Source organism: Spermophilus citellus, assembly GCF_964194105.1.
Source record: "Spermophilus citellus genome assembly, chromosome: 9".
NCBI classification, from domain to species: Eukaryota; Metazoa; Chordata; class Mammalia; order Rodentia; family Sciuridae; genus Spermophilus; species Spermophilus citellus.
In genome coordinates, this window is record NC_138191.1 from 75,385,443 (window position 1) to 75,401,387 (window position 15,945).

General features: G+C 38.5%; 1 protein-coding gene across 2 annotated transcripts in view; it reads right to left on the bottom strand.

Moving 5' to 3' along the window:
* Positions 1-862: 862 nt before the first annotated feature.
* Positions 863-15,945, bottom strand: part of ST6GALNAC3 (ST6 N-acetylgalactosaminide alpha-2,6-sialyltransferase 3) — a 519,983-nt gene continuing 504,900 nt past the window's right edge. Inside the window, exons 4-5 of one of the 2 annotated variants that reach the window (XM_081305670.1) lie at positions 4,193-4,300; positions 863-3,120 (exon numbers count right to left, since the gene is read on the bottom strand). In XM_081305670.1, the coding sequence (XP_081161796.1) occupies positions 2,934-3,120; positions 4,193-4,300 (295 nt within the window). In that variant the 3' untranslated portion in view covers positions 863-2,933. The remainder of the gene's footprint in view (positions 3,121-4,192; positions 4,301-15,945) is intronic. The other variant, XM_081305671.1, reaches the window with a different exon arrangement.

Consider the following 15,945-nt stretch of genomic DNA (forward strand, 5'->3'; position numbering starts at 1 on the left):
CCACAACCTGTAGAATTGTCTAGAAATTGCCTTATACTTCTCTATCAGCAAATCTGCGACGGAAAATTTCTTCCCCACATGGGAGAAAGTCAACTGCATTTCCACTAAAATTAGGAAGCTGGAATAAGAAAATCGGAGCCAGGCATGATGGCATATACCTGTAATCCCAGCATCTTAGGAACCTGAGGCAGGAGCATCACCAGTTCAAAGCCAGCCTCAGCAAAATGAGGTGCTAAGCAACCAATAGGACTGGGGATGTGGCTCCATGGCCGAGTGTCCCCGGGTTCTATACCCGATACCTAAAGAAGAAGAAATAGTAAATGAAAGCAGAGAAAATTAAGATGATAGAGGCAAGTAAGTCATGAGTTTCTGTCAAAACCCAATTACACTGGAGAATAATTCAAGTGGGTCTCCAATTTGAGAATAAAATAAAAATTTCTAAAATCTGTTTCTCGATTTTAGAAAAAAAATGAAAGAAAACAACAATAAAAATGCAGAGTAGTTTACAAAAAAGAAAGAAAAAAAGGGAAGAGGAAGAGAGGGAAGGAAGAGGGGAAGAAAGAAGAGAGGAGAGGACATGTCCTGAGCAACCTCCGCAGCGCAGGCACAGTGCCTGCCTTTCCCACACATGCAGTGAGGAGACAGAGCACTGCAGTCTCCTTCATCAGGGAACCATAGACAGAGGCCAGAGAGCAGCATATCTTAACAATTTCTCATCAGTAAAGGCAAAAACAAACGAGTCAACCCTCCATTTACTGGGAAATTAAACAAATCAGGTCATGGCATTCCCCAAAGCATTCTGATTAATCAAGGATTCCTTTTTATTTAAAAGTGGAATTTTTGTATCACAACAAGGAGAAAAACAGTGTATTACAATTTTTGACATTTGTATCTATTTATTTTTGAGTGGACATTTCTATTCATCAAAAAAATCTTAATATTCAGAGACCTGAAAATCATATGAGGAAACAACCAAAGAACAACAATTCACTTCCATGATGAAATTGGAGCTTGGGTATTTTTATGGATGTGGGTATCAAGTGGCAGAAGAGGAGCAGGAGAGAGGCTTTTACCCAGATCAGCATATTTTAATGATAACTCATCTTGATATTTAGCACTGGTAAATACATGCCAACTCTTCCTGAGGTGAAATGCATCATTTCTTCTAGCCTCCTAAAGGTTCTTTAAGTTGAGCCTGGCTTTTGTCTTTTAAATCATTCTGCAAGGAAGTATCTAGACTCCTAGCTACTCTCTCAGCGAATAAACCCTCTAATATTTAATGAGCAACAAGAATACAGAGAACAGTTTTCTTAAACCTAGAATAGGAAACTATTTCTCTACTTTCATTCATTTCTATTGTCCCTAATTCCCCATCTTTCCCCATCTAAATACAGCAATTAAAAAACCAGACAAACAAAAGAAAATAATCAAAAGTACTTAAGTTCATAGGGGTCTTAGTCTATGGCCAAAACCATCCTTATGGTACTTTCTGCATAACCTTGATATAATATATTGTATTTGGCACTGAAATCAATTGATTACTAATCTATATAAATGCTAGTCTATGCAAATATTAGCAAGTAGAGAAATTCGGTGTATATCAGAACAATCAACAAATTACAGATCAACTACTAAAAGAGATGGCAGAATTTGCAGGCGATAATTCAGTGAGGTGGTCACGGGCATCACATGGTATAGGATATGAAAAGGACTCTAAACAACAAAGCACTTTGGACATTAAGGTCATCATTATTGTTATTATGGTATAACAACTGATAAACTATGGGGAAAATTAACCCCAAGAAGGCAAAAGTTCTGTTCAGATGTAATATAAGGAAGGAATCACCCATGTTTAACAGTTGGCACTTGGCAATGATACTGTAATGTATGGAAAGACACATCTTGGGCCTATAAAATAGAAATTTGAGTATACAAATATATACTATGAAGTATGATAGGATACAAATTGATGTAAAAATATGCTTTGCTTTCCCTGTTTCATGATTTTAAAAAGCGTATAATTTTGTGTTGCTGGATGTTGAAGCAGAGTTAGGAAACCCTTTGGTTACGTGTTAGGAAAGTTTCACAGTATATGTTATTACAGTGTTGAAGTTGGTATCTTACATGTTAAATAGCCTTCACAAAAATTTTGGACTCAGCCAAAATAACTAAACACTAATTCTGATACTATGTTTAGTTATATTGTTTTGAGTAGTAAGCATGAAGTGGTCAGAGTGGAGATTCCTCAAGATTTGCTACGTGGTACATTTCAGATTAAGTGTTGAGACAGTCAAGTGACCCTGATCTGTAAGACTTCTTTGACGTCTTCATTGCTAATTAGGTAATGGCCTGAGGCTTCAGCTCTGGGAAGGACCACAGGAAGAGGGAAGATGTCATATCAAAGAGATATCTTCCCTTCCTCAGGCTAATTAGTAAACTGCAGTGAGATACTTGCACCCTGATAGCATATCTTGGGACAGTGTTTGACAGTTAACCATTCTTCAAGATGGTGGAGCTGCCCAGGCTCCGGAGGCCACAGATTCGGTAATCTCTCTTCAGGAGGCCAAATTCCATGACTTTTACAAGTTACTGTTGAAGAATTCTGGGCAGCTATCTTGAAGGGTAATCTTCCATTTCTTAAGTCACAGTTGTCATATCACTGGCCTTCATTTCAATTCCAGTTAAATTATAAAGTGCAGTATGTAGTGTTGAACCTTCAGAAAGAACATAATGTGTACAACAACCACCCTCCACGGAATCCCACCAGGTTCAAATTTCTAGCAGAGTCACCATCCATATCGGAGAATGTACAGGGACTTGAACATCATTGCTGTCTTCTTTATCATCACCATCATGGTCATCGGCATCACCAGCATCACAATTGTTATATCACGATCAGGACAAGTGATGTGGCAAGGTCAGAAAATCCAACATCAAGACACTGTCCAGTTTGGGTGTGTAAATATTATTCTGTGTTTCTTGGCCCATTTAGCAAACACTTTCTTTTCAGTAATAAACCTGTGTCCCCCATATGGGGCATGTTCATGAAGAAAATATTCATCACACTCATCTCTTCCTTGTTCATAGTAATGATAGGGGACTTTTCTATAACCTTCTGTCCTAGAAAAGAAAAAAAATAGGAAAGGGAGAGAAAGATTGAGATGAAGAATGAAGCATTCACTTACAAGAATCCATTAGGTGCCCAGTAAATGCATTTACTTGAAAACCCATAGATGATTCTTGTTGATGAACTCAGTTAAAAGCTATTATGTATGAAAGCTTTTAGGAAGATGTACCAGGTTTTTAGTGCTTTCATAGAGCAAGGAAAATTTATACATCACACCAATTACATTCAAACATATGGCTATCCTTTGAAAGAGGAAATGGTGTATAATGGAAGCAAACTTGGGCAGACTGATGCTCTTGCAGAATTTAAAGAAATTTTGTGATTTTTTCAACAGTTAAGACTTTGGGTTCATCTGTGCTCTACTATATGTATATAGTTAGGGTAGAAATATTTTGTTCATGAAGATTGTGGCTGAGAGTTACCATTTTGACAATATGATTAAAACAGTCTCTGAGTTATAATGTGCCAATCGTTGGTAGAGAATATATTTCATTACCCTGATGAAGCACGGAGGGTTTGTTTTATTATCTAATTAGAAACTCTCCCCCTAGCTAGGATATACTATGGATAAACACACTCATTTTAAATAAGGACCTGGCAGATTACTCACTTATTAGTGAAATATAATTTCCAGGAATTCTTATTAAGCTGTCAGTTTCTCTGAGGCTTCAGGACATTTTTTCCTTCATGATCAAATATAACCATCGAGTGGATAGCCATCCATCAAGCCATTAGAGCACAGAGATGACAAACTCACTTTTGCAAATTAAATTGCCTCTAAACTTGTTCCAAATTTCCAAGCTACAAGTCCCTGACATGCCACTGATTAAGGAAAAAGTGTTCCTTCTGACATTTGACATTAGACTGTGGTAAATATTTTTCTTTTTATCACCCCTGAAAGTCACAACTTGATGCACTGACAATAAAATGTCATGTCAGCAAAGAACACCAGGAAATAATTGTTGCTTTATCTGTTTCTCAGATTTATGACATTAAAATGAATTGTGATATTTTGACAAGATATCAGAATTGGAGCTGTATAAAAATAATTTCCTGTGATCTTACTTGCAGTAGGTGTCATTTATCATCCCGTAGACGTGGATGCCGTAACAGGCGTCCATGGCCAGAAGGAAGGTAAACCACCCCGTGCTGAGGTAAGAGCCAGACTGCACTCTGTGGGGGGAACAAAAACAACAAACAAAACAACACAGAAAACATACACAGAGCAGAAATGAAGTGTGGTGAGAAACAAGCAACACTTCATCAGAAACATAGCACTTGTTACCAAGAAGCATTAAGAAACTTGACAATCTGTCAAGGATGCACACTTATTTTGAATTATCTCTGAATAATTTATAGACATGCTCCTGCTCTTACTACCTTAAGCCTCAAAGCTACATTGTGTGATAGAAAAACCATATGGCAAATATCTGAAGTCAAATAATCCTGCTCCCTTCAGGTGAAAAATAATTTATTTGATTTTCCATAAGACACAAATTAGTGCTCTCTATCAGAGAGCAGGTTTTCTAAAGGTTGTTTGGAGCCCTGTTGGGAACTGAATGGGAATGGTGTTGTTGTGCTTACCTGGACAGATTACTTTCTCAAAGGCTTCTTGGATTTTTATGTGTAAATGGGGTGCAGTGTAAGTGAGTGGCTTAGTCTATGAAAGCACCCAAAGATTTCCGAAACTGTCTTCCAGGTATTGTGAGACACGACTTTTCCCTTGTAAGAACAATGTTACCAACCTCATCAACACATTTTTTTTTTGGACACCTACTATGTGCTAATCACTATTCTAGATTCGAGGAATATAGCAGTTATCCAAACATCCATTCAGGTCTTTATGGAGCCCAGAGGATTAAGTTTAAAGGCAACTGTGCTATAAACATTAGTCAGAGAAGGCTTTTTTGATAATAGGGGCAAAAATCTAAAAAAATAGTATTAAAGTTTGGGAATGGGGTTGGGGATGGGAGTGTTTAGCAGATGAGAAGAAGCCATGTAGACCATACCAGAGAAAAATATTTCAGGAAGAGGAACCAACAAGGGCAAAATCGCAAAAATGGAAATGCGCTTGGATGTCCTATGAGGAGTTGGGAAGCACAGTGGCTGAGGTGGGAGGGCAGCTGATGCCTTTAGATGTAGCACTGACTGGGGCCACTCATTTCCAGAAACTGGACCACACTGAGTTATACGCACTTCCCTTTGTGATAGGAAGAGTAGCGGCAACGCAAATCTGGAGTATGTGCTGTGTGGGTCGGAAGGGGTTCCAGAGGAACGCAAGATAGACTATGGAGCACTTTGCTTACTATAAAACTTAGCCTGCTGTCATTTTGCAGTATAGGGTCTGAGAAGGAGCATTGATAATGGGATCTGCTAGTTTGAAAACTGGGAGATATCAAAAGAGGCAAATGCTGGACAAAAGGCTCCCTAAGAGAATGCAGGCATTATGTATTGAATTTGGCTATTATTTTCACGGAATTGTATACCTTCTCCTCTCCTTGCTTTCTCATGCTACTTTTCCCACATTTTTATATCCTCCCTCTCCTTCTTCATTACTAGCCTAGATAAGCACTAGTAGAGATCACTGAAAATTACAGCATTTGCTTGGACATAATGAGAAAAATATGTCTCATTTCTTCACCCACTTATTTATTTTTCCAACCAATATTTATTGGTATCCTATTATGTGTCACTGACTGTTCGAGAAGCTGTTGATAAATATTTTCCTAAGGAGCCCAAGATCTAATGGAGGAGGAACAAACATTAATACAATTGATCACAATACAATACAACAAAGCACGGGCCAATTTATTTCAGAGTCAGTACCGAGTGGAGTACAGAACTGAAGTGGAGATGACTGGTCTCACATTCTAGCTCTGCCACTGCTTGAATGAGAGGCTGTGGACGGACAGCCAGCCTCTTTGGGTCTTAGTGTCCTTGTTTCTAAAATGAGATGGTTGAACTAAGTCATGAGTAAATCTTCCTCCAGATTTAAAATAGATGATTCTGTGATCATCACCCTCCATCATCAATCTGTGATTAAGCATTAACCATTAGGTAGTAACATGCTCTGTGCATGTTGGATTGTTGCAAATAGCAATCACATTAGTTAGATCACATTTAGTGCTTACTTGTGTGCTGCTGGGTGTGATACAAAATGCATGAGATATAAGTTTTTTAAAAAAGTGTACAGAAAGTGTTTTCCTTGCAATGATATAATCACTAAAAGTTTTAGTGGAGGAGCTCTGTGTTTGCCTTTTCTCATTGCCATTCAGGAAAATACAAGATGACTGTCCAAGGCAGACGACACAACTGGACTATGGTACTAAGGGTGAAGCTTAACTTGAACGAGGATAAATATAAGTTGGGGTAAACTGTCATTCCTCTGACACAGTCCCTCCACACAATTGCCAACAGTCAAGAATCCAGATGGCATTCCAGGTCAAGATAAAGGGGGTCCTTTGTGGGACATATGGACCTCTATTCTGTAAAAGTAGCTCTCCTGACTTATTCAGGTCCAGCCCAGATAGTCAATTCTGAGAGTTCAACAGTAAGCATTTGAGATGGAGTCCTTAAAGGGTAATAGGACATAACTGTTTCCGTGATTCCTCTATCTTTTTTCACTTGACCACAGGAAAGGGGTCAGGAATTACAGGCTTTGACATCTGTTCAAAGATCTTTCAACCTTACCACTTAATAAAAACTTATGATACTTGATTCCTTTTAGGCCTAACCTGATTTATTTTGTTTCGGGGTAGAGAGTTTATGCTAATTAGCCCAAAAATTCTTCCAACAATGTGTGTTGCATTTGATTCAGACACAGGAGGCTCATACTGCCCAAGTGTCCTGTCCTAAAAAACAGCACTTAATTAGACAGTTGCATTTTCCCCCCTAATGCCTGTCATATATTTGGGTTATGAAATGGCATGAGGTTTCCTACCTGTAGTACATGCTGAGACCTTCAGAGTGCTTTGTTCTCAAAATGCTCAAAGTAAATGTCCTTACAAAGATGCTTGAATGGCATACTAGCAAATGCTAGCTCCATCCAGGAATTCTTCCAAACAAATAGCTGGTGTTTTGAGTCCCTGGAGGAATGCACTGGCCTGGATGGCCCTGCCTCCGGTAATTCTTGTAGTTGTACCATATGCAACTACACGTGTACCATGTCTTGTTGCATAGGTGTGTTAGAAAGAGTATAAACTATACCCAAGGAAGCCTTTCAGGATTCAATAAAACAACACAAAGACTTGAGCTGATGTACTTGAAATTGTTTATACTTTTCAGTTTGAAGAGACCTAGTAATCACTATCAAATGGCTTAAAATTCTTCAAGAGTGTATTCTGGGGCCAAATATTGTATTTTGTCATGCATACGCCACTATGTATCAGCTGGCCATCAACCATAGTACTTTTTATACCTTCCACATTTAAGGATCAATAAAAGCAATTATTGTCATCCACAAATAAACAATCAAGATTCCCATGGGGATGATAAGAGAATTTAAGCTCCTAATTCAGTACAATAGAAAAAAGCTTAAATTAATGCAGTGGAATAATGAGCCAGTGAGCCAGGCAGGGGAAAATAAAGGCTGAAGAATTACCAGGAAGCTATCAATCATTTGCTTTCACTGGCCAGGTTCTGCCTCCCACTGCTCCTTGGTAATCAAGATACTTATAACTTGGAAACTACTTAAATATACCTGTGCATCTCTTGGAAAAAATGATGCTGTCAACACCTTGATGTAGCACATGCTTGGAGGCATATTATTTAAAATATGATCTTTCATCTAGTTTATTACTGATAAAATGTAAGCAACTTTACCCCTTGATATTTACCCGTATTCCTTGATATCTTAAGGCCATCACCTAAATACAAGAACTCGTTGTCTGTCAAACTATCCTCATTTTTACCACTCTCAATATTTCTGGCTGTCAACATCTTTCCTTTGCCTGCTTTTCAGCATATACCTTATTTCTGGAAACATTGTGAGGCACTTTTCTCCTATTACCTGGCAAGCTGGAAACTTCTACAGAGTATCATTTTTGTTCTGGGTAATTTCAGAGGATGAACTGAGTACTCTGCAAAGGTTACTCTTCAAAAGAAAACTGGATTATGCTGAATTTATTATTTGTTCACAGGATGCTTTGCTAATTATTCAGAACTGTCACTTCATGACTTGGGTTTTGAACACAATAAGCTTATACTTTGATGGGTAAAATAATAGCACTTTCCTCCAGTTCAGGGTTTCTCAGTTTCAGCACTTTGGGAATTTTGGATGAGACCATTTTTGTTGTGTGGATTTTCCAGTGCAGTTCTCTCATTTTTTCAGATTCCTTTCTTTTGCAAGCTCACCTGGGTTCTAATAGGACAACTCTTGGCTCCCATGCCTAATCCTAGCATAGGGTGGTTTCCTCTGAAGGTGCCCCTGATCCTGAAATGCCAAGTTTTCCTTAACTATGGTTCCTATTTTGTCTTCTCTCTGTTGCTCAGACTTTCCTGATCCAGACTGGCATCTTTCTTCCTTTTTTCCTTTATAAGTCTATCTGAAACCATTCAGGTTTGACCCAACCTTACGCATTATCTTACCTTTTCACACAACCCTAGGAATGAGCAACCCCTGTCTCTTGGACTTGACCAAAGGGCAAGTCCTTATTTGTAATGGAGGATGCACACTAGGGAAAGGAAAGGAGTATCAGGTGGGAACAAAGACAAGGAGTTTGGGAGCCTCCGTCTCTGCCTCCCTTTATGGAATGGTTCCTTTGGGGTCCTATGACTCAAGCTTTTCAATGTCATTTCTATCATTTCTTATTTCTTCCAGGAATCAATGAAAGCCAATCCTGGGGCACTCAAAGCTAAAATTTCAGAAGCATAATAAGCATTTATCAAGGCCTGAAGGGGATCAAGACCCTCCCAATAATGGAGGTTTATTGGAGAGCACAGTATTGGCAGCAGCTTCTGAAATCTGCTATACTCTGGAGTAAAAAGGGAATTTAAAAAAAGAATTAATCAATATTTCATGTCTTGTTTTAACATTATTGGACCTCAGTTCTCTCATCAATATACTACACTGGCAGGATAAATAAAAATAGCAGAGTAAGTTTCCAGATGCCTTCCTAGGAAGAAGGAATACCTGGCAGAATACAGATTATTCAATTAAAATCATTCTTTCCTCCATTTTTTTTTTCAAAAGCACATGGATAATGAAAGAACACATTTAAACAAAGAGACTAGGCAAGAAAAACAGCTGATGGTTATCAGTAGTACCTTGGGATTCAATCTAATATTGTGAACCAGTCTAATGGAAGCAGAGCTCAAAGTGTGGAAATAATTTCAGCTGTCCCCAAGTCATATATTTTTGTATATTATTCAATAGTCCAGAGCTATGGAAATGCTCCAGACTTTGCCCATTATATTAACACTGTATATGTGTACTATCTATCAGTGGGACATGACCAGCAAATTCTTTAGGCAGCAACAACTTTCTGCAATTCAGGCAGCAGAATTCTCAGTCTCGGTTTGAATCATTTGCAAATGGACATGAAATTTTCAAATGGATAAAAACATCATCCTATGGGTGACGATTCTTAAGAGAATGTACCAAGTTAGGGAATTCAGGCCTGGAAAATAATAAGAATTACCATGGATAAAAGAAGAAAAACAGTGTAGATCTTCAAGGAAGACTATACCGCTGTCCCCCTCAGCTGATGCAGAAGGCCTGTGTTAATCAGTAGGCATTTGTACTGGGAATATAACAAATAGTTTTCCTGCCACAGAATCAACAGGACCTTCTGACTAGTGATGAATGCAATGAAATTGTACAAAAGAAGAGTAATAAGAAACGACTGTGTTCTTTTCAAAATGTACATTTAAAAGTAAAATGGTACAGCTCCCAAAGGTATGATTTATGGCTGCTGTAGAAATAGAGATACCACTCACAAAAATTACTTTGTTCATTCATCTCAAAAATTAAAAGGTTATTTCATTCTTGCCCTTGGGCTTTAATGCCCTTTCAATTGGAGATGTTGATTTCTGGGATTTCATTCATTTCCTTAAATGAACAATGGAACCCCAGGAAAGGCAGGGATGGGTGATGGAGATCTCCTTGACCCCTTCATTTACCAGCAACCAGTTTCTCAGCCACTCAAAATGGATGAGTGCTAAGGGCTGAAATGCATTCCCTCAGATCCTTACTTTGAAATCCTAATCCCAGTGTGGTATATTTGATATCTGGTGATAGGACCTTTGAGAGATAATTAACTTTAGGTGAAGTTATGAGGGTGGGTCCCTCATGATGATATTAGTTTCCTTGTAAGGAGAGGAAGAAACACCAGAGCTCTGCCTCTTTCTACCACATGAAGAACAGCAAAAAAGCAGCCATCTACATCTAGGAAGAAAGCCAGCAGAAATCAATACTGCTGGTACCCTGAGCTTGGACTTCCAGCCTTCAAAACTTATTTAAAACATTATTTTGTTTAAGTCATGAAGTCTATGGTAATTTGACATATGACAGCCAGAGAAAACTAAGACAGTGGGTATCCTATAAGGATCCCTCCCAACAAACCTAAACTCACCTTGTTTTTTTCCAGGACTCTTTTTCATGAACTCTCTGCTCTAGTCATTTGGGCCCACATATTTCTCCTTAAGCACACCTAGTGCATGTTAACCTCTGGCTTTTCATGGTTGTGAATGATTTTCCTCTTCCTGAAATGACCTTTCCAGTTTCTAATTGATTGAAATTCAAATCTGCCTCCTCTCACACATCCAAAAGATGACCTAGTCCATAGAAACAACAAGTTGCCCCCTACCCACCTCAGCTAAGGCTCGACTCAGGGAGACCAGACTTGAAAACTTCTCAAAACTAGGGCTATCAAGTGTGCAATTCTGCAAGTGTTATGGGAGTATCAGGGGAAGAGCAAGAAACACCATGGGGAAATTGTGGAATTCCTTCTGTAACGGAGGTAGGAGCTAAGCTGGAGTCGAAGATCAAGTAGAAACTAGGAATAAAAGATAAGAAAGACATTCTTCCAGGCTAAGGGAACAGTTCATGCAGAATAATGGGAATAGAGATTAGCGAGGCTCTGTCCCCTAATCTGAAAAGGACCTCAAACACCATCAGCGGTTATTTCCATACTACACTGTTGGCTAGAGACAGGATGCATAAGAAGCACTGATTTATTTTTCAGTGTTACATTGTGTTTTGAAATATTGTAGATATCTTGATGTTTTTTATAGTTATTTTTTCAGATGTAGGAAATTTATGGGTCTGGAGAAAAGTATCCAGAAGAAAACTGGCAGAATTATGTTTTTTTTTCTTTCTCATTAAATTCCTCATTAATTCAGAGTTGAGAACAAATGTAAACAACATATGACGAAGAATAAAAACAATTCGAAATGTGTGATGATGAATGCACCTAGTAGTGCTCATCTGTGTTATAAACTAAGTTACAAATCATTAGCAAACTCATCTAATCTCCACTTACCACCAGGAAGGCTTCCTCAGTACACACCTGGAGGTTCATGACTATTCCACTGACAAAGGAAACAGTTCTTAATTTACTTACGTGGAAATGAAGACATACTCCTCCTCTAAGCATGTGAATACCTTGTTATACCTTTCAGACCTGGAAATGTTGAACTTAATGACTTGTAAATATCTCCTCCACCTAGTAAGGTTTCTAGGAGAAGGAATGATTCTATGCACCTTTGTAACCCCAATCTCTACCCTAAATAACTTCATTATCTTCTCCGGATCTCTGATTTTCCTAAATGACCCCAGACTTGAAGATCCACGGCATGCAGAAAGTCTGTGTGGGTACTAGTTACAGACTACTCATGCTACTCTACAGGTCCTTATCACAATGACCAAAGGTTTTTGTGCTTTTTCCCTCTACTAGGTGGTATTGAAAGTCCCCTACTCTGAGCATGGCTTGCTATGGGTGCAATAGCTTCCCTGACTCATTGCCTCTGGGCTTAATCAAATGACTTGCTGAGACTGAAAGATGAGTAGAAATAAATACTGTGATATTTATTGTAAGGATTTTAAGACGCATTACATGGTTCCCATTTCTCATACTCTTTACTCCATCATGAGAATAACACATCTAGGGGAGGTGTTTCTTTGGCCTCAGTCATGGAAGGAGGGACCTTGTAGAACAGACGTGAGCCAAAACTAAAACCAAATCCAGCTAAGTTTAATGGACATATAGCTGATCAGGGATGTATGAGTAGGAAATAGAACTGTTTTTGCCAATCATTGAGTTTTAGAGTTATCTGTCATACATCAAAAGCTGATTAAGATATTTCAATTGATAATTTCTATTATTTACAGAGAATTTATATGTGCCAGATCTATAGCTGTCATAATTGTACATTATCTTCCTGAAGTAATGCTCATAAAACCCCTCCCTCTAGGGAATGTTAGTATTCCCATTATACAAATAAACATTCAAGGTTGTACAAAGTACTATATTTGCCCAAGGATAGTCTGAACTCAGGTTCTTAAATAAATTCTTTCTTGGTCACTGTTCTCAGTGGTGTACGAGACATTGCATGTCTGATAGATCAGCCAGCAAAGGATCTCAATTCTTCTTCTGGCTCCACTATTAACCCTCTGGGAAATCTTAGACATGTCACTTCTTCCTGGACTATGGCTTCTCTGAAAGCAGAATTAGAAGATCTGCTTCGGGTCTTTCATCATTAGCTGCAATTCTATAAAAGTCCACGTTAGAGAAATTATAAATGTACAGTTGTATTTTTAGTACAGGGATATATCTATCACCACTTTATAAGTTTGTCCTTGTAACTTCAGTTCAAAGCACTTTCAGAATTTCAGCTGTGGACCTGTTCAAACAATAGCTTTATGCCACTGATGTGGATATATGCATTAACTAAAAGAGATAAAGAGGTAAGTCTTGAAATAAAGATGAAGTTCCTGGATCCACTCCACTCCCTAGGCCCGGCTTCCTTCCAATTTTTGTTTCTATCAACTTTTAATAAATCCCCCTCTTTGGCTGGTGTCAGCTGAAGGAGGAGTCTCATCTCTGCAACCAAAGATTGAAGTTGGATCGGTTGACCTCTAAGATCTTTTCCAGCACAACTGAGTCCATCAAATATTATAGGTATAATTAGGGACTTTACTTTCAACTAATCCTTGACTCTTATTAGCAACCCTTCTTTGATCTGATCTTACTTTTATACTTGGACTTAAAATAGTTGCTTCTTCTCAGCTTACCCTTCAACTTATCTTGAAATCATGCCCTTCCTAAATTGATGTGGGCTTCAGTATTCTGAATGCTAATCAGCTTCTCTACCCAAGGCACAGGTGCCTGTTCTCAGCTAACCTGATAAATGTAATTAAAGGAAGGGTTTGTCTTTCTCTTCCAGCTCTTCTATCAGCCGTACCTTATGCATATATTTTCCTTATGACTTAAGGGGGGGGGGAAGGAGAGATTATAATCAGATAGGTGCATGTCTAAACAGATAAAAGAACTTTTCCTCCATTTTCCTTTTTTGGAAGAGAAATGAAATGACTTACTTTCCCCTAACTTTGTGACATAACCAGAGCTTGAGTTAAGCGAAGCTTTTCCATCAGAAATTGTTCTAGCACAGCAACAGACTAAAACTTGCTCCTGACAAAAATGATTTCTGAATTTGTGTTCTCTTTTGAGATGAAAATTTAGATTTAAAAATAACTTTTTAAGTCGCTAAAATTTTAAACAAGGATTTGTAACAGTGGTTTGAAGTTGTTTTACCCCAGAGAGGAGACTGGGGATCCAAGTCTTGCTAGCTCCTCCAGTACCTCTAAGATCACCGTTAAACCACCCTCAGCTAGAGCCCAAGTGATTAGCCTCACACAACAATGAGATTAAAAAACACAAAGCAGCTCTGACCTTCCTCTGGTTAAAAAAAAAAGACTAATTTTGCAGCCACGTCCTGCTTATTCAAAGCTATTGTCATCTTTCTGACTGAGTTGTAGGGCTCAATAAGTCCTGGAATAAATTATTTTGAAGGAATATGTATTTTCAATAGGAAACTCCAAGCTAAACCATTTTCACCGTCTATTAAAATTGTTTTTATCTGGCTCACTAAAGGAAAATAATTCAATCCCAAAAGGTCAGAAGCAACAACTGACATATGAGTCTTAAGGCATTTAGAATTTTAGCGCCTCTAACCTAAAGGAGAGGCTTTAAAGCCTGCCATTTTCCCAGTATGCTGACATTAATTGACTATCTTATGTGTAAGATCTTTGCCAAACGGAAGGGTATCAGAAGCCTATGAAAACAGGCTATTCTAGTGCTCCTACTCTAGCCTGCTCTATCTGAATACCTGAAGTTAAACAAGTTAGTGATGGAATCTTCCTTGAAACTGTCAAGGGTAATTGATTCTCATCTATTAAAACAAGCTATTTGTCCACCATACCAGAATGCTGTTTCAATTAAAATTTGCCAGAAATTTCAATTCTAAAAAAAAGTTCCTTTTCTCTATTTCTTTAGATGCCTGTTGAGATGGAATTTAGGAGCATACAAAGTTTTGTTTGTGTTCATCCAGATTTTCCTGTTGATTTAGATTTGTTGTGTGAAGGGAAGAATCTCTGGTGGAGGTAGTGTCCTTTCCACCATGCTGCTGTAGAGCTTGGCTGAACACCGGTGGGGAAAGCCTGTCACTTGTTGCCTACTGTTAGGGTTTGGATGTGAGGTGTCCCCCAAAAGCTCATATGTGAGACAATGCAAGAAGGTTCAGAGGAGGAATGACTGGGTTGTAAGAGTCTAAACCCAATTCGTGATTTAATTCCCTGATAGGTATTAACTGAGTGGTAACTGAAGTGGTAGTGTGTGGCTGGAGGAAGTGGGAATTAGAGCGTGGCTTTGGGTATATATTTGTATCTGGAGAGTGGAGTCTCTCTCTCTGCTTCTTGATCACCATGATGTGAGCTTCTTCCTTCTGCCACACACTCCGCCATGATGTTCAGCCTCATCTTAAGCTTGGAGAAATGGAGCCAGCCTTCTATGGACTAAGACCTCGGAAACTGTGAGCCCTCAAATAATAGTTGCTCTGACCAGATCCTTTGACTACCAGAACCTCCAGAAATTTAGGGGACCTTTCTCTTTTCACAATAATTTATTCTGCCCAAGTCAAGGGAAAAATCAGAAATATGCAGAAATTTCAAGAAGGCATAGTCCTTCACTTCTCTGATCAGAGGAAGATGAGAGCAGTAATTCTCCTCCTTTAAACAAAAGATATAATTTTCATGTGTCTCTGAAATTCTTCAAGTGCTATATTTTTGTTGATCCAGAGTAGCCAAAAATGCTATAAAGAGGAAACTAGAACACAGAGCCAAAGCAGTATATCATAGAAAATGCCAAGACAAAAAAAATATATATATACAAAGTAGAACCTAGAAAATGTTCTTTATGTGAAAGCAACTGATTAAAATGCAAGAATGTTGTATTGCCACAGATTTTCCTATATTGCAACAGTCACAGAATGTCAGAAAAAGAAATCTCCATGCCCAACTATAAAAAAGAGGAGGACTCCACAAAACAGGGAAGGAGATCCTCCGTCTGGCACATTTGCTGTGTGCTCATGTTTCTGCACTCTAAAATTCTGACTAAAGGGGTTGCAGGTAAGTGACCAGGGGGACTACTGAATTCTGAAAGCTGTTGGATAACTGTATTTGAAGCCCTCCTATTGTATTCCTTCCATTCCCCTCTCCTTCTCCTTACTTCTGAAGCTTAATCCTTCAGTGCTTATAATCAAAGCAAAAGAGTGAAAAGAACTACATGGAGGTGAAACACAAGACAACATTTTATGAAAGCCTT